Source organism: Aphis gossypii, chromosome 2, assembly GCF_020184175.1.
Source record: "Aphis gossypii isolate Hap1 chromosome 2, ASM2018417v2, whole genome shotgun sequence".
NCBI lineage: Eukaryota > Metazoa > Arthropoda > Insecta > Hemiptera > Aphididae > Aphis > Aphis gossypii.
Window position 1 is genome coordinate 72,412,970 of NC_065531.1, and position 17,651 is coordinate 72,430,620.

The window sequence follows — 17,651 nt, forward strand, 5'->3', positions numbered from 1 at the left end:
ACTCTAATACTAAACCTAAAGTACAAGGTTAGTTCTGCTGATTGCTGAACCCCCCGAAGTCAAATAGTGTGCTTAAATAACCATTTTTCTAAAACCCAATTTTTTAACTTTTTAATAATTCTTAAAAAATTATAAGATCTAGCAGAACTTCTGAAAAAATTTGTAAAAAAAAAAAAAACTAATAGGATATAAAAACACCAGTAAGTATTTGGTATTTGCTTTACTTACCTCTGGCATATTATTATAATGTTGTGTTAAATCATCGCATTAAAAACACACATTCTGTTTGGATTATATGGGTATCCTTACTTATTTATTATAAAATTATTCTAACTTATATGTATAGTTAAAAATAATTTACAAATACTTATTTTTACACCTTAGGCTTACTGTTAAAAGTTGTATCCATGATATTAATAACTTAATTTAAAGAACTTTCATTTAATAAAACCTATATAACATATATTGTATATATTATGTATGTAGAAAAAAGAGCTCTGAAAATATGTAAAATAGTATACATAATAAAATTTTAATTATCTAAGTATAAATCAGAATCAGTAATGATTTATCATTTATTTTAAACTAAATCGAATTGGATACTTATATTAAGATATAACTGATATATTCAAATAAATCATATTTTGCATATTTATATACTTTTTAACTTTTTTTTTTTGAAGTTAAAAATAATTTATTTTATAATTTAGATATCTATGATGCAGCAGATACTTACTGCCCTATTGGAAACAAATCACCATCATCTCAGTTTAGTCATCCAGCTTTCACATTTCCAGGATCTACTTCAGTAAATAAAATTAACATTTTTATTTAATTTGTAACTCTATTTCCGTTCTATATACATATTATATTTTTATTTAGTATTCTCATCCCAGTGGAAATATAAAGATGTATTACCACCAATTATCACTTCAAGAAGATCAAGGAATTGATATGACTCAAAGTCCTGGTCGTGATAGTCCTGGTTCATCCGGTTCTGGTTCTGGATCTCGTCACTCTACCGCAAGTTTAGATAGTGGCCGTGCTTCAGGGTGTCATCTTCGAGGAAACACTCATTGGCATCCAGAACTTAGTCCATCTACTAGGGTAGAAAGACTTCTTAATCAAGGTGTTCCAGTATGTATTTGAATTTTATAGTTTAATTTTCATTAAGCAATAATTATGAATTTAATTTGAATTTGTTCACAGGATAAAGATATAATGTACAGTTGGTTAGTTGATCTACATCTAGAAGAATATTTACCATTGTTTATATCTGCCGGATATGATATGAGAACAGTTTCAAAAATGACACCAGAAGTAAGTTAATTTATATATTTAATATTTCAAACTATTTTAAGTTAAAAATATCAAAGACCATTATAATATTTCTGAAAGATTTATTGAATATAATACAATATTTATATATAAAGCCTAAAATAGATGTATTGATGTATGTACTCGTTTATATGTATTTGATTAATTATCTATTAATTTTAATATGTATAATTATATATTTATTTTATTTTTATTTTCCTTTGTTTACATTAAGGTAAAATTAATTTAAATACATATGACGTAATGTTAGATGGAGTAAAAAAATAATCCTTCATTGTTTATTTTTTCAATTTTTTCTACATAATTAATAAATGATTTAATGTATATTAGAATATTTAATTACCTATATACTTAAATTATTTTCATTTTTAACTTATAGGACTTAACTGCTATTGGGGTAAAAAAACCAAATCATAGAAAGAAATTAAAAGCAGAAATTGGCTTATTAAATATATCTGATGGACTATTAGACTACATTCCCGTAAGTATTGTTTGTTGTACCTTAGTATCTCATTTGTTTTATTATTAATATTGTGAATTTGATTATTAAGGGATCGTTAGATGAATGGCTTAGATTGCTACGACTTGAAGAATATGGATCAGCGTTAGAAGCTCAAGGCTATTCTACAATTGATGATGTAACTCAATTAACATGGGAAGACTTGGAAGATATTGGTATAGTCAAACTTGGACATCAAAAAAGATTATTACTAGCAATTAAACGTGTAAAGGATATTAAGGCTGGCAAATCATTTGTACCTCATTCTCCATATATTATTCAAACTCAAGTGAGTAAAAATTATGAATTTCAAAATATTGATATAAAAAATCTATCTAAATTTAAAAAAATATTAAAATGTAACTTATCCTTAGAAAAAAAATACTAACATTTTTTTTATTAAATTTTAAATTATCAAAAAATATTATATATATATATATATTTGTTTAGCAATTAGTTATGTCATTATCTAGATATCCACACAAACTACTCTTCTTTTTTCTTTTTTTTTTGTAGCTTACTTATTAGATAAAAATAATTATTATTTTTCACTAAAATCAAGAATATTAAAAATATAATAAATACAATATTATTCTAATTAGTTTATGTATTATATGGTACAATTTTATCAAAACTATATAGATTGGTATTATTAACAATGAAATACAACTATTAAGTTTAAAATATTCGATATTGTACTTAACACTAATAATTTCATAAAAAAAAAAACAAAATGTCTAGATTAAATGTTCTTCAATTTAAATTTTTTGAGAATATAGATTTGTTTTATTTTTAATAGTTTAATCGTTGCACTGCATTTCCCATTTTTATTTTCTTATACAATTTTTAGTGGCCGACATCTTTTAATTTTATTTATATAGTAAACAATGTGGCACTATGAATTATGAAAATAGGGATGTAAGTACTTCAAATTATTGCTCGAATTTTTGAATTTTATTTCTTGCATAAGCATGTTATGAATATTTTAAGTTGCATGTTTAGATTTTTATTTTTTACAATGCTTTAAATTTGCATTCATTATTATTTAAACCGTATATTGCATCCAAAAGGCCTGCATCGAGTCGCCATTAAGCATTGTAAGCAGCAGTTCTGGATGTGGAACAAGTATCACTAACATAAGTTGCGGTACAGGCAGCGTTGAACTTGATTTACCACGCGTTCATGCCACGTATCACAGCTTTCATCAACCTTGGGAATTAGAGAGTAGCAAACAACTTTATTGCCAAACAGATATTGTTCCCATCAAGGTACACATCTATTTTATAAATTATAAATTGCTATCATCATGTCTTGTTGCTTTTTATCAATTTCTGAGCTTTTGTCAATTTACTAAGTCCCCTAGACCTACTCCGGATTCGAACTGGACACTCGAATTTCAGGAATCGGTAAAGAATTATTATTTCCCCCTTTGATTTTTTTAAATTATATTTTATGTTAAATGTTTATTTATTAATATTAAATATAATTTTAGCTTAGAGGAACACATCGTGGAAAATCATTAGAAAGTCTACATGAAAATATTAATTCAACAACTGGAGGAACCAGTAGCTTTGTTGGTCCACCACAGTGGAGACATCAACAAAAAAGTTTTGAAGATGGTGATTTAACACCAACAAATGAAACATCTATTCTTCATGAATGTGGTGGTACATTACCTAGACCAAGAGGATTAGTTAAACCAAGATTAGTAGCTAAAGTTCCCGCTTTATTTACTCAACAAAACATGTAAGATCATAATATTATTCAAATTTTTTTTTTTTTATACGATCATATAAATAAAATAATATTTTTTTATTTTTTTGTTTTCAGAGAAGACTGTTCAGGATTAAATACATTGAAACGTAGACCTCCATCTCCTCCCAAACGCCAACAGTCTTGTGAAGATAATAAAAAGTGCCATCAAGTTACTGTTGTTGCTGATCTACATTGTATTCCGCCTTTACAATCTAAATCATTGGGTAAATGGACTACAGATAATATGTCTCCTAAACATAACTTAGAAGATCATATTGGATCAAATGCAAGCTTTAAAGTAAATTATCAACATTATAAATGATATCATATTCAATAAAAAAATTATAAATAAATATTGTTTTATAGTCAAATTCAAGTACTGAATCGGATACTATTCCTTTTGCCAATGAAAATGCTGGTACAATTAAACAGAGAACAATTAGATCTACGAATGGTTAGTTTATAATTTTTATTTGTATACTTAAATAAATATAATGTTTTTCACTGTGTTCTATTTTAGAATTAATTCAACCTATGCTTGCTGAAGGATCTCATTCTATACATTCAACTTCAAGTTATTCAATGCACTCAACAACAAATCAATTTTCGTTAATGCCTCCAAGGTAAAGACAATTATTAATATTTTATATCCAAAAACCCAACATATATAATTAATAAGTATTAACTTTTATTCCAATCAATATTTTAATATTTTGCAATTATATTAACAAATGTTATAATGATATACCATTGTTTGATTTTTAAACTAAATCCAACTTATCCAAATTAGGTATTTGAACTTAATACAATTTAAATAGTCTTGTTCAGTTTGGGTTTATCAAATTTAAAATTAGTTTGGTTTGGATTTAGTTTTTTTTTAATATCAAATATGTAACAACACTTATAATAATAATATATTTAGAACAAAAGTTGTTTTATTGTCAATTCATTCAATTACACTGTATTAGTACATGCTTGTAAATATTGATTTAGATTTTGATGTAAAATTTAATTTATATTTAATGTTTGTCTTATATTTTTATGACAGCGGGAAAAAGGAGCCAGCAGATGTACTGAATGATATTGGAAATATGTTAGCCAATTTAACTGATGAATTAGATGCCATGTTAGAAGAAGAAAAAAGACAAGGTCTCAATGATTAAATCAATTTCATTTTTGTAAGAATTAAGTTAATATTTCTTGCCCTAATTATCAAAGAAAAAAAAATGTTGTTCCATCCATTGAAAAAGAGACAATTTTTATGTTCCTTTTTTATTTTTCTGAGTTATAGGATTCTAATTGCAAAAAAAATTGTAATCTTATTTATGTCTTACTAAATCTATCAATGTTAGGCTATAAAAAGGAAAACACCAATTGTAATTGTATTCACTCCTTGCTCTTAGGTTTTAATTTGAAATTAGTTAACAATTTTAGCTACATAGCTGATACTATCTTATCTCACCTATATAATATTATAAATTGATATGGATTGGAATCAGTCACATGAATTTCAAGTATTATTTCAATAACCATAGTTAACTTTTTTCAATTAAGCCGTTACTCAAATTAATTTTTGAAATTTTAAGATTAAATATTGTATAATTTCTATGCAACTAAAATACTATATTTGTTACTATTAGTGTAGACATATCACCTTAAACGTCTTCCTGTTTAATAATTTTAATCGAAAATATAACTTGTTTTTACAATTTCAAAAACTTTACCTAAGTTATATGGAGACATATTATATTATATTTCTAAATTATTATTTGTAGGTAGCTATTTTGATTAGATTATTAATTAACCATAGGTAACTTTTGTTTTAAAAGTTAATATTATATAAAATACTTTTAGAAACAACATATTTGACTGATTAGAGAGAGGTGCACAGTTATTATACTTTGAACCATAAAGATTTATATTATTTAAATAATTAACAGTGTCCTTGAATAATATTTTATATCTGTTAGTATCAATGTAAATGATTTAAAAAACTTTGGTGAAGCAATTTATTTATTTTTATTAGTAAAAGTAATTTTTTTCACTCAAGTCGGATGAACCACATCTTCACCACATGAGAATTTTATTTCGATGATTCTTTTGGGCATTTCCATTCCTTAGCAAAATAACTTTTATATTGTATCTACAAATAATAATGCAGCTATTAGCTTTTTATTTAAGATACACCTATTAAAATCATATTTCTCTGCAAATGGGAAAGAATAATGAGTTTGTAAAATGTTATTTATTGATTAAATAATATTTAGAATCCAAACATTTGTATATTATGGTAGTATGTTTATAATATAAACTGAGAATAACAATTTTATTATATTTATATACTGGTAGATTTTTATACCACAAATTATAATGTACATGAATAAACAATTTTAAATAATTTATTGTGTTTGTTTTAATTTATTAGCTCTAACCTGTTGTACTTGACTTAAAACTTATGTACTTGGATAATATAAAATAATTAATTTATTATTATTATTCAATAAGATATATATGAGGTTAAAATATTATTAGTCAAAAATTATGATTTAGTTCTATTCATGAATATCAATTGTATGTAACTGCATCGATATGTTAGAAGCAAAAATAGAAGAATTCAATTTAATTTCTTAAAGTTAATAAGCTATAAAAAAATTGTCATAATACATTGAAATACGATAAAATTAATGAGTTACATACATTGAATAGTATATATATAATTTTGTAAAATTATACATATGATTATAGGTTTAGAGATTACTTTTTACCTTCATATTATACCTAAACAATAGTTTCCTGCTTATTTTAGAGCACTTTTTGAAAAAACATACAGAATAAATATTTAAAAGTATCTAATATGAGATACAATGTTGCGAAGAAGTCCTCTCAGTCATTTGAGTTATTCCTAAGAGAATAGGTTGGATTAATGTAATTACTGTTAATTGTTGCTGTTTCTGTATCCAATGCTAGATAATAAAACATAGATTTTCAAGTGCATCTTATGAGATGTTTTTCAATTTATTTTTTGTGACTACCTAAATTGGAGGTAGATTTAAAATTTTATTAGAAAATTAAAAAATTAGCAATCAGTATTATACGTGTTATATTGAAATTTCAAAAGCAGATCAGATCACAAAACACATTTTGTTACAAATCAAGTTAAAATATTTATATTTGATTGTAATTACTATATTAAAGTAATATGTTAAATAATAAAAATTTTAATTATGATATTATTCAAATAATAGTGTTTAGCAACATGCTTTGGTTTTTAGTGGCCTGTATATTATTATTTTAGTTACTTAAACAAGAACAAACAAGTAAAAAAATTAGAACACTTCTAAACTATTTGTCTCAAACTACTTGGTATCCATGTATCTAATGATTTTAGTGTATAAACTTTTGTTTATAATGTTTGAAAAATATTTACAACATTTAAGAATGCAATCATTTGTTAAAAAAGTTATAAGTGGTAACCTATACAATATAAATTGTAAAGCCTGTAACAAAATACAAAAGTAATATTTTTAAATTAAATCTTAGAATTAAGTACCTACTTAAAACTTAAAAGTAATAAGAAACATTTGACAATAAAAAGAATAACATGTTTAACAAATTACTTAATTTTAATTTTTTAAAGTATTTAATAAATATGAAACGTTTGATATTATTGATGTTAGAATCAATTTGTATTTATATTATAATATATTAATATTTTATAGTTTCATCTATTCTCTATTAAACAATTTAAATTGTGTAGGTATAATTAATTTGGTGAAAAATTACTCAGAACTCACAAATAAGATTATCCTGGCCAAAATACTTACCAAGGTCATTGATACAACAAGACTTATTCTAGAGAACCTAAAAAATAACCTACCTATTGCTATTTAAGATGAAAATATTTGGAAGGCTTAACTATTATTTAAATAGAAGTATGTTTAAAATAAACAATGTACTGTATATTACTATGGATTTTTTTTTTTATAGTCCATTGTCTAATCAATTCTCTGTTTTTGGTGTTATCATGGCTAAAATACCAAGGTCACTAATAGACAATATTTCCTTTCTTAATGACATAAGTCTATACCTTATGATGTTCCTATAACCCAAGTACCTAAGTTAATGTAATGTTGTTTTATATTAAAAAAAAAAAATGTATAAAATATTGTTATTTCTTCATAGTTCCAAAGCAATCAATTCAGATAATAGCAAAAATAGATTGAATAAATAATAGTAAAATTAAGATAAATACAGTTATTTTTCCCCGGGAATCAGCCTAAGGGGCTCGTATTGCTCGTAAGGGGCGTATGGCCGTAGGGCGTAGGTGCAGCTCTAAGGACTAAGACCTAATCGGGCGAATTATGATTAATGATAATTGATAACATATTTTAAATAACATTTTTGTTGATAACAAAAAATTTTTAATTGATAACGGTGATCGTTTAATCGATAATCAACAGGTTCATTATCAACTACAAGAGTGCAGAGTGCACATTATCCTGCAAACCGACTCGTAGCATAAGCATTTTAGCCATGATTAATGAGCTTAAATCAAAATGTATAATATGATCAAAGTCAACGGACAACGAGTAAAGAGTCAGTAAAGTCAGTTGCACTGACGACGTATTGACGTATCGATTATGGTATACATTCTGATTTCTGTCAGTATATCAGCACCTACCATAATATTCTGTGATTTTTGACTGGTGTCAACCGTCGTCTTCGTCGTCGGACCATGATTGATGGTTGCAAAGAAATCATTATGATATTATTGGGAGTAAGTGAAATTGAAGCGGTCTGCTGATTGCAAACGAAATTTTTGAATTTTTCGCTATACGTGAGAATATCTGCAACCAGTGGTCGTTATACACTTAAACTACATTAGTACCCACGCAAAAATTCGCCCGCCAAATCGACTGCGATGACGTTTTACCAAGTTTTGATCTATTTATCGTACACTATTCTAGTCAATATTTTTATGTCGTATATAGTCGCCGACTACTTTTTGAATGTAACTTTAGACCAGTATACGGGATATGAGCACGTCAAAACTCGATATTTCGATCACATTATCGGTACGTAAATAATTATTTTATACCTATTAAATAATTTATGACGAAATATGTATGACTAGTATAACATAGTATACAATTAAATAATGATAATTTAATTTAATACCTATGTAGATATATAGTAGAAATAAATAAGTAAACACTAGATTAACTCGTTCAAACTACATATATCAATCCCATATACCGGCTCGGTAAAAATTGTCCAATTGTGCTATAGAATTATTATTTTATTATAATATGTTGATTAATGAAAATGTGGTTGCTTATTTAAAATGTTAACTGTGTAACTGTGTAAGCTTCATTGAAAAAAAATATATAAGCCCATCTGAAGTTGGATTAAGGTTTTACCAATGTATAAAAAATATATTAAATTGAGAAACATTGCAAATATAAAGGCAGTAATACCTGTATTAGGTACCATAATAGAGACACTAAAGAGGAGTAAGTATGCAAAACATTTGTTTTTTTTGGAATTTATACACTTGAAAATGAATGCCTGACCGCAGAAGACTCGTTTTGGTATCTTTGCCTTTTGGTGTCAATTCAAATATTCAATATACAATAATATAGTAATATAGGTTCGCAACCATTATTATAGCTTTGGAACGTTGGAAACCGTATTTTTTTTTTTGGTATAAAGATCTTAGAATGTTTTTTTTTTCATTGCCATAACAATAGTCAAATAATTATTGCAAATAACGGTTATTAGGAGCGAAGTCGTGAGGTAATGAAAAATAACTCGAAATATTTTATTTTATTTATTTTGCCGATTGGCTTTATAACTTTTGTACAATAAATCGTCAACCGACTACTAAAACGGTAGAAATACATTTTAGAAAATCATTGTTAACATATAAAAAAACATAACATACTGATTTAAAACGATTTGCATACTTTTGTTATGTAAAAAAAGTATGGACGCTTTACAAGTTGAGCACATAAAATGATAAATACAAATTATAATAATATGTTATACGAACGCATGGCCTCTCATGCTGCTGCGTAACTGCTGGACCATAAACTTCGAGAAATCTTGTGTTGGATTGGTGCCATCGTCGTGCAAAGTCATTATCGTCTATCTAATCCGATAGTCTGTTAGACTCGTAAAAATATATCACTGCTTTAAACAACGATTAGCCAACCATTTTTAAAATTACATATTTTATCTTTATAATGTGTGTAATAAAAGTTGATAGCGGAAGCGATGAACCATAGAAATTGGATACAGCAATTATTTTATTATTTTATTATTTTATTTTGTGTACACATAGCTACAGTATACCGAATTTAAAACCAAAGTGGGTAGTTAAAATATTAGACATATTTATCGTTTTTGACATTTTCTCTGAGAAGCGATATTGAGAGTGTATTACAACCACTACAGCAATTTATCTCAAATATTTATTAGTTTGAATAAGTAGTTTAACATGCGTAATTAGTATGAATTCGTACGATTTATTTTTATTAAAATTTGGATGGTTTAATTTTCCATGGCCCACGAGAGGGTAGTATTGACTATAATTTGTAATTTGAAATCACTTTCAATGTTCCATCGGCATTATGTTTATTATAGTTCATACGTCATTACATCATGTCATCATACCACAACCACTCGCATACCGCATTATTGTTCTATAGTTTTATATTAATTTTATTTTAATTGTCACAATTTTGAATTTGAATTTCCCTATCAGAATTGTTTTGGAAAACTTAAATTTATACCTTATTTCTAATCGGCTGGTTAATAAATCAATTAGTCCAAATGCACAATGTTGGATTTTTTATCATGCTTAATCAATAATATTATATTATAAATTATTCATAAAAATAAAGTCAGATCATTATTACATTAATGGAATATTTCAACCTTCGCTTAGCTGTCAATTTTTGTAATAGGAAAGAAACTTTTTATGAAAAAAATTGATAGTTATCCAACTCTTTAGAAAAAAGTTGTCATTGACATTTAAAAAATAGTTTTAGTTTTTAGTGTGAATACTGAACACATTGTATACCCACTAAAATTATTTACCTCAACTAAAATATACTTGTAAAAATTGTAATTGTATCCTACAATAACTGTTTTATAACATATTTTTAGTGGGCGGAGGAACTGCAGGTATTGCTGTAGCTTCGCGTTTAGCAGAAAATGAAGCACATACTGTTTTACTAATAGAAGCTGGTCCTAAAGTATCATTTTTACATGACATACCTCTTGCCACACCGATGTTTCAAAAGTCACCAATCGATTGGCAACATCAAACAGAATCACAGTTAGACGCGTGTTTAGCAATGAAAAACAATGTATTTCATGCATAATATATTTACTTAAGATTTAATATTTTTCAAATAATCGATAAATTAAATTATTATTTTTAATATTTATACATGAGCTACAAACCAACTATGATTCTGTTTTAAGTCTAGTCAATGGCCTTCAGGAAAAGTCTTAGGGGGCAGCAGTCGTATCAATTTCAATATTCATGTTAGAGGGCATATTTCTACTGATTATTCATCATGGCAATCTGAACAAGATTGGACCAAAGAGGATGTTCTATACTATTTCAACAAATATGAAAAAGCTGATAAATATAATAGTACGTATATTTATGTTAAAAAATATATATAACAGTAAGAATTACAAGTAACTTATCACTATGTGTCTTGATTTTATACAAATATTTATGTACAAATGAGAAAAATCCACAACATTAATAATAAAAATATAAAACCGTTAAAAATATAAACCATACAACCAGGATCACCCAATAAAAAACAATTCTTCAGTCATCAACCAACACATGTAACACCAATTGCAAAAGCTATACTTGAGGCGGCCGATGAGTTGGACTTTAATACTTCAATAGATATGAACAACGACGGTTTTCATATTCCTAGACGAGATGGTGGTATTTTTTCATTGACACCAGTGTCAATAAGAACAGGAGCTAGATTAAGCGCTGAACACCTATACTTAAAATCAAAGAAGAAAAAAAACTTAGTAGTGCTCACAAATGCTCAGGTTACAAAGGTGATTTAATTAAATTTCACAGCATAAAATATTTTAATAGCAGTTTTATATTATATTATAATTTCATTAAAGTAGGTGCTGTTTAAACATAATTATGAAGCAAATGGAGTTATGTATAACAGGTTCAACCAAGTTTTTAAAGTATATGCACATAAGTCTGTTGTCATGTCTGCAGGAACATTGAATACCGCAAAAATACTTTTATTGAGTGGTATTGGACCAGCACAACAACTTAAACCATTAAAAGTGAAAAATATTATTTTTTTAAACAATTTTTTGTTCTAAAATTAATATCATACAAACTTTAAGATCCCCGTGATTGCGGATTTGGCAGTAGGAGAAAACTTACAAGACCACATTATTACTGGATTGGACATGATAACTTTACAAAATTCATTGGACTTAACTTTTAAAGATTTTATATCACCAATAAGCATTTATAAATACTTTTTCAAAGGAACAGGTAGTAATAGTTACCGAAATAGTTATTTTCAGTTTTCTCTGATATAATTAATTTGTAGGTACATGGACACATCCAGGATGTGAAGCTGTTGGTTTATTACAACTACCATCAGATAAAAAAAACTATTCTATGTCATCCCCAGATTTGCAATTTATGCTTTTACCTTATGGAATATCATCGGATGCAGGTGCAGCATACTTCAATCATTTGAATTTAAAAAATGAGGTAAGTATAATACTATAAAAATATAAAACAAGTAGGAAATACTAAAATTTTAAATTTATTGTTGATTTAAGATTTGGAATGAATATTTTCAACCTCTTGTGGGAAGACAAGTTATTTCATTAGCACCAGTTCTATTGCATCCTCAAAGTACTGGATATGTAAAATTAAACATTAATCGTGAACTTATTATTCAGCCAAATTATTTACAAAAAGCACATGACGTAAATGTGTTGGTTCAAGGAATGAAATTGATGAATAAATTTGTAAAAACCAAAACATTATCAAAACTTGGCGCTATGTTGAACACTAAACATTTTCCTGGTTGTGAAAAATATAATTTTGGATCGGACTATTATTGGGAATGTTACATTAGGCATATGACATTAACATCTTATCATCCTGTTGGAACATGTAAAATGGGAAGTATCCATAGTAAAAGTGTAGTGGATCATTCATTGAGGTATGAGAAGTTTATCCAGTATAAATTAGAATTAAAATAACTTTTATTTAATAATAATTATTTATATTTATGTTTTAGAGTGCATAAATTAAATAAATTATATGTGATTGATGCTTCAATAATGCCTTCTATGCCAAGTGGAAATATAAATGCTGTTGTGGCAATGATAGCCGAAAAAGGAGCAGATCTTATAAAAAAACATTGTTTTCAAAGAACCCAAAAATGTAAAATCATAGATTTCTTATATTATGGTTATAGGTATTGAAATATTGTTTTAAATAAATTGTTATTGCTATAATAATCGTTTTATATGTATTTGTAATAATTGTATACTTGTAAATATTAGTTAAAAAAAATAATTTAATTTTTACCTTTTTTTGTAACATTGGAAAATTATTGTTCAGAAGTTTCAACAGTTTTCCCACGTTTTCTGTGTCGCCAACTCACACCCGTATTTGAACGTCTAGGTACTTTTTGTAAACTGCTAAATGCGATTGGCTGATCACTTTCATACAGCCAGTTGGGCATATCAGAAAATTCTGTACGTGGAAATTGATAACAGCTAGTATAGTATTTAACAAATGTGATTTCATTTGATAAACATTGCATAGCTGTCCATGTATGATACACCAATAGTGGAAATTTAGAAGTCCAATATTCTAAAAATGTATCAGGAATATCACCGAATAACTTCTGGGTATCTTGAGATAGTTCTCGAAAATGATGTTTCTATAAAATAAAAAAATAAATAGTCAGTAAAATAAAAAATACATCTTTATATTTTAGTAAATCGTGACTAACTTTATTCCGAAATGCTCTTAACAAATCTCTAATACTTCCAGTTCTATACGTTCGGTATTTCCTTAATTCTGAAGTTATTTCTTGATCAATTTTATCATGCCACCCGTCTTGCCCAATCACTCCATCACCACCTTTCTCAAGTTCTAACATTACAGGGCTCATTGAATGTTCTTTTTCAACACGATCGCTAACATCCTAAAAAATTGTATACATAGAATTCCATAGTAAGTGTATATGTTTTAAATAAATAAACACCTGAAGAAAAGATAGTAATGTAGAGCTGTCCCAAAATGCTGGATAATAACGAACAGCTGTAGCAGTGGGTCTATCTTCTGGGTTTCGACTTATCATCAAAGATATCAAACGTTTCCAAATTTCATTTTCATTTAATGCATCAAGACTAAATTATATACTAATATGTTAGTTTACATCACATAATTTATTAACAAATATTTTAATTTTTTTACCAAGGGGCTTGTCGTTTATCCAATATTCTAGCTTGACGCCACAATGAATCACCAAATGGATGTTTTCCTTTACTTAAGATATAGTAAAACAGACAGCCCATTGAAAAAATGTCAATAGATTTAGTCTTTAAAAGAAATTAAAATAACATTTGTAATTAAAATATTATAAAATAAAGTACTTAATAAAATTATTCTTACCACAGATGCGTTTGTAACAAACATTTCAGGTGCTATCCAGCCATCGGTTCCAGTGACACCTGAACGTTTTGAAAAAGACATTTTTCCTCCCTGTAATTTTTTGCATAACCCAAAATCACTTATCAATGCTCGAACACTACTAAAACTACCATTTCCACGTGTTGGTATTGACAATAATACATTGTGTGGTTTTATGTCTCTGTGAACTATTCAATTATAATAATTAATATAATAATAAAATAATTACTTGATTATAGTAATTATAAATAATACCTATTCCAAGTGAATGAAGGTGCTGCAGACCTTTAATTGACTGACATAAAATTTCTTTTGGACTAATTTCATTTCTTAATACATTTTTTTCTACATAATCCTACATAAAAATTAAACATTTTTAATTAATTAATAATTGTAAAATAAAACATAAAATATAAACTCACTTGTAAAGTTGCAGCACATAATTCAAGTGCAATATATCGAAATTGTTTATCTTGTTCTGTACAATAATAACGAACAACGTTAGGATGGTAATCAGATTCTCGAAGAATATGTACTTCTCTTTCTCCAGCGATAAAACACTCTGGCAACAATCGTTTAACAGCTACAGGCCTACTTTCAAACTCCCCTCTACAAAAAAAAATAATCCATGTTAAAAAAAAAAATTAAAGTAAATATATGACATAGGTAAAATAATTACTTAAACACTGATGTTCCTTCACACCCTTTTCCTAAAATTTCATCCGTACGAAATATAATTTTTCCAATACAAAAACTACCATCAGGCAATTCTTCAACTATTTGAGATGAACTAATATTGGAATGATTTGAACCTCTTGAACTTCCCTGAGAGCTGTTATGGCTGTTATTTGATTTATTCTTCAAACCTTTCATCTGAAAGTATTTTTAAATGTTTTAACAAATAAAATGAAATTAAGATCAGAAATAATTGTCTTACTTCTTTTCGTAGATACCAGAACATTAAACTCATCAACAATGTTATCCCGATCATGAATAATTTAATTCCAGCATTGTCTCCAAGTATTTGAACAATAAACCAAGAGTCCAGAGAATGAGGAGTCTGAGTAGATATTGTGCTTGTTTGTTTATTGCTGTAGTTATATCCACTCATGTTGTGATAATATATTATTGAATCGGTGTTCCCTGTTATTCTCGGTATACCTGTATTTAATTCTTGATTCAGCTGGTAGTGCCCTACAAAAAGATGATTTATGTTGTAGAAACATTTGGTATAACAGAATAAATATTTGTTTGCATTACCCAATAAGATTGTATGGTTTTCAACATTTTTAGGTTCTACATTATACTCATTACCACTGTAATACGGTAATACTGAAAAAGAAGTTTTGTCCAAAAGAACAATTAATCCTCTATCTACTAATGGATTAACTTCATCAGTGTCTGCAATGGCTGGTAATGCGTATAATCCTGTATTAGTATGATGGCCAATGTAAAGTGTGTGGCTATAAATCAGATATTTAAAATATTTTATTAAATAGCATTGTCAACTTTTAAAATTATTAATAATAATTAGTAGTAAATTATTAGTGAATTATGGTAAAATAAATAAATATAAAATTGATAATCGTAAAGACAATGGCATTTTTTAAAATTGAATAATTTATAATTTACTTACAAATAACTAACAGAATTAGGATCTTTTGATGATAATGCAATGTTTGAAATCAAATGTTTTATGGAGTCTTTAGCTATGTTTGTAAGTGGTAATGACAGTAGACTCTCGCCATCGTGTTGATAAACTCCAATAACAGGCGAATCAAATTCTCTTTCCCAGAGTAAATTATGATAACTAGTTGGAGGAGATTTTTCAAATTTATCTTTAGGATTAAGAAAAACTGCAAAATTACCAGATGAACTTGCAGCAAAATATGTCATACCTATTTAATAAACATAATTATAGAACTATTTAAAAATTAACAAATAGTTAATTAAAACTAAATACCATGGTTATAATTTTGTTCGTCAGTCATAGTTTTAGAGTTGTAACTGAAAAATGTTACGTTCCATTGGCGTTGGTCACTACTTAAACTGTCAACCATCATAACGCTATATTCTATTTAAAAATAAAAATTATAATTAAACAAATTTATGAAATAAAAATAAGAATACATACCAGATTTACTCAATAGAATAGATTTTGAAGCAATCGCTGTGCATACTTCACCTTGTTTTTCAAAATTCATAAACGGGTGTTTTTCACCAGTATTCCAATCAATAAAGTACCAACTATCGATTTTTTTGCCTTTAAGTAATGTATCATAATTATAATAGTTACTTAAATTATTATATAAATCTTATTCAAGTACAGAATTATTTACCAGAAAATAATATTCCATCTGAACTTCTACATGGTGAATTAGCAACTAGCTGAGGGATAGTGACATCCAACTTTTTGATTCCTACTTTGTCTTTATTATGTAGTAAATATAGAGAACCATCCTTGGGGTCTGGCAAAAATAATGGCCTGTAATGAGTATAAACTAAGTTGTATAATGCTTATATTAAAAATTTAAAAATAATAATAACAAAATGATTGAATAAGTACATACGTTAGGGCATCTTTAATATTGGACGGAACTTTGACAGGCGGATCTAACAACAAAAAAATAATGTACTAGTTAATATAATATAAAAGTATAAACAGACAAGCTTATAAGATCTATCATTTACCATCGCGAAACTTCCACAAAGTTTTGCCTGTCCTTTGGTCAACAGCAATAAAAAAACCATCAAGCGTAGATAGAAATATGATTCCTTCATATTGTAAAATATTAGTTTCGGCCAAACTCTTGTCGTCCTAAAACAAAATAAACGCTTCATTATATCTAGAGGATGATACGGCAAGCGAATACACACCTTAGGATGGTTGAGGTCCTGAGAATCAACGAAAAGGAAGCCGATCAAAAGTGGGATAGCCAATAGCATAACCCGGATGGTTAATTCCATTTCGTTGTCAAAAGTTGTGTTTTGAAGTTCACTGACACTTCAATCGCGAGTCGTAAGCACATCACCGTCGGCGTACGACCCAACGTTCAGTCGGTTTCATTCTTGAAAACTGTCTGTAACGTTGGCGGTGTTTAGTATCTGAAACGATACGATTACGATGACATTTTATGGATAAACGAGACGACAAACGACAAACACTGAACAGAATTTCAACGCATTTTCAACAATAATAATAATATTACTAATTGAGTAGATAAGAGATTCGCTGATAATGTCAGTCGGTGGTTCGCCGATCGCAGTGACGCCAATTAAGCAACAGTCGATGGCGTGACTGCGGTTAGGATATTTTTTTATAATTCA

The 17,651-nt window shown here is 27.3% G+C and overlaps 3 protein-coding genes and 1 long non-coding RNA gene across 8 annotated transcripts in view; 2 read left to right on the forward strand and 2 right to left on the reverse strand.

Annotated features, from left to right (window-relative positions):
* The window catches only part of LOC114125878 (uncharacterized), a 33,426-nt gene extending 27,432 nt beyond the window's left edge, over nucleotides 1-5,994 (forward strand). For 3 of the 4 annotated variants that reach the window (XM_050202004.1, XM_050202003.1, XM_027989672.2), the window contains exons 4-15: nucleotides 711-808; nucleotides 883-1,137; nucleotides 1,210-1,320; nucleotides 1,718-1,819; nucleotides 1,890-2,126; nucleotides 2,908-3,105; nucleotides 3,193-3,243; nucleotides 3,330-3,583; nucleotides 3,668-3,890; nucleotides 3,959-4,046; nucleotides 4,113-4,215; nucleotides 4,641-5,994. In XM_050202004.1, coding sequence (XP_050057961.1) covers nucleotides 711-808; nucleotides 883-1,137; nucleotides 1,210-1,320; nucleotides 1,718-1,819; nucleotides 1,890-2,126; nucleotides 2,908-3,105; nucleotides 3,193-3,243; nucleotides 3,330-3,583; nucleotides 3,668-3,890; nucleotides 3,959-4,046; nucleotides 4,113-4,215; nucleotides 4,641-4,755 — 1,835 coding nt within the window. In that variant the 3' untranslated portion in view covers nucleotides 4,756-5,994. The remainder of the gene's footprint in view (nucleotides 1-710; nucleotides 809-882; nucleotides 1,138-1,209; nucleotides 1,321-1,717; nucleotides 1,820-1,889; nucleotides 2,127-2,907; nucleotides 3,106-3,192; nucleotides 3,244-3,329; nucleotides 3,584-3,667; nucleotides 3,891-3,958; nucleotides 4,047-4,112; nucleotides 4,216-4,640) is intronic. The other variant, XM_050202005.1, reaches the window with a different exon arrangement.
* On the reverse strand, nucleotides 5,588-6,790 carry LOC126550438 (uncharacterized). The gene is made up of 3 exons (XR_007604523.1): nucleotides 6,688-6,790; nucleotides 6,526-6,624; nucleotides 5,588-5,735 (listed from the first exon to the last, which is right to left on the reverse strand). It is a non-coding gene; the product is annotated as an uncharacterized LOC126550438 (long non-coding RNA).
* A 1,288-nt stretch (nucleotides 6,791-8,078) lies between these two features.
* On the forward strand, nucleotides 8,079-13,210 carry LOC114125863 (glucose dehydrogenase [FAD, quinone]-like). The gene is made up of 9 exons (XM_027989655.2): nucleotides 8,079-8,667; nucleotides 10,763-10,965; nucleotides 11,084-11,258; nucleotides 11,421-11,692; nucleotides 11,768-11,938; nucleotides 12,002-12,155; nucleotides 12,214-12,380; nucleotides 12,452-12,840; nucleotides 12,919-13,210. Exons 1-9 carry the CDS (start codon nucleotides 8,514-8,516, stop codon nucleotides 13,103-13,105), a joined length of 1,872 nt encoding a protein of 623 aa, XP_027845456.2. The 5' UTR covers nucleotides 8,079-8,513; the 3' UTR covers nucleotides 13,106-13,210.
* On the reverse strand, nucleotides 11,248-17,531 carry LOC114125862 (serine/threonine-protein kinase/endoribonuclease IRE2). Of its 2 annotated transcripts, none has more exons than XM_027989654.2 (18): nucleotides 17,202-17,531; nucleotides 17,016-17,142; nucleotides 16,895-16,937; nucleotides 16,664-16,809; nucleotides 16,459-16,587; nucleotides 16,288-16,398; nucleotides 15,961-16,222; nucleotides 15,585-15,787; nucleotides 15,262-15,518; nucleotides 15,004-15,197; nucleotides 14,747-14,933; nucleotides 14,580-14,679; nucleotides 14,307-14,512; nucleotides 14,109-14,233; nucleotides 13,897-14,041; nucleotides 13,642-13,836; nucleotides 13,212-13,569; nucleotides 11,248-11,629 (listed from the first exon to the last, which is right to left on the reverse strand). In XM_027989654.2, the coding sequence occupies exons 1-17, from the start codon at nucleotides 17,289-17,291 to the stop codon at nucleotides 13,234-13,236; spliced, it is 2,856 nt and encodes a 951-aa protein (XP_027845455.2). In that variant the 5' UTR covers nucleotides 17,292-17,531; the 3' UTR covers nucleotides 11,248-11,629; nucleotides 13,212-13,233. The 2 variants fall into 2 exon arrangements, with proteins under 2 accessions (XP_027845455.2, XP_027845454.2); XM_027989653.2 differs by having other exon boundaries at nucleotides 11,248-11,634; nucleotides 17,202-17,530.
* Nucleotides 17,532-17,651: the final 120 nt, after the last annotated feature.

Excerpts from the sequence above, each read along its gene's own strand:
- LOC114125863 (XM_027989655.2), top strand. The coding sequence starts at position 8,514 with ATGACGTTTTACCAAGTTTTGATCTATTTATCGTACACTATTCTAGTC. Across the intron at positions 11,259-11,420 it reads AAAAGCTGATAAATATAATA|GATCACCCAATAAAAAACAA; the intron begins GTACGTATATTT and ends CCATACAACCAG. Across the intron at positions 12,841-12,918 it reads GTAGTGGATCATTCATTGAG|AGTGCATAAATTAAATAAAT; the intron begins GTATGAGAAGTT and ends TTTATGTTTTAG.
- LOC114125862 (XM_027989654.2), bottom strand. The coding sequence starts at position 17,291 with ATGGAATTAACCATCCGGGTTATGCTATTGGCTATCCCACTTTTGATC. Across the intron at positions 17,143-17,201 it reads AGGACCTCAACCATCCTAAG|GACGACAAGAGTTTGGCCGA; the intron begins GTGTGTATTCGC and ends ATTTTGTTTTAG. Across the intron at positions 16,588-16,663 it reads AGATGGAATATTATTTTCTG|GCAAAAAAATCGATAGTTGG; the intron begins GTAAATAATTCT and ends CATTACTTAAAG.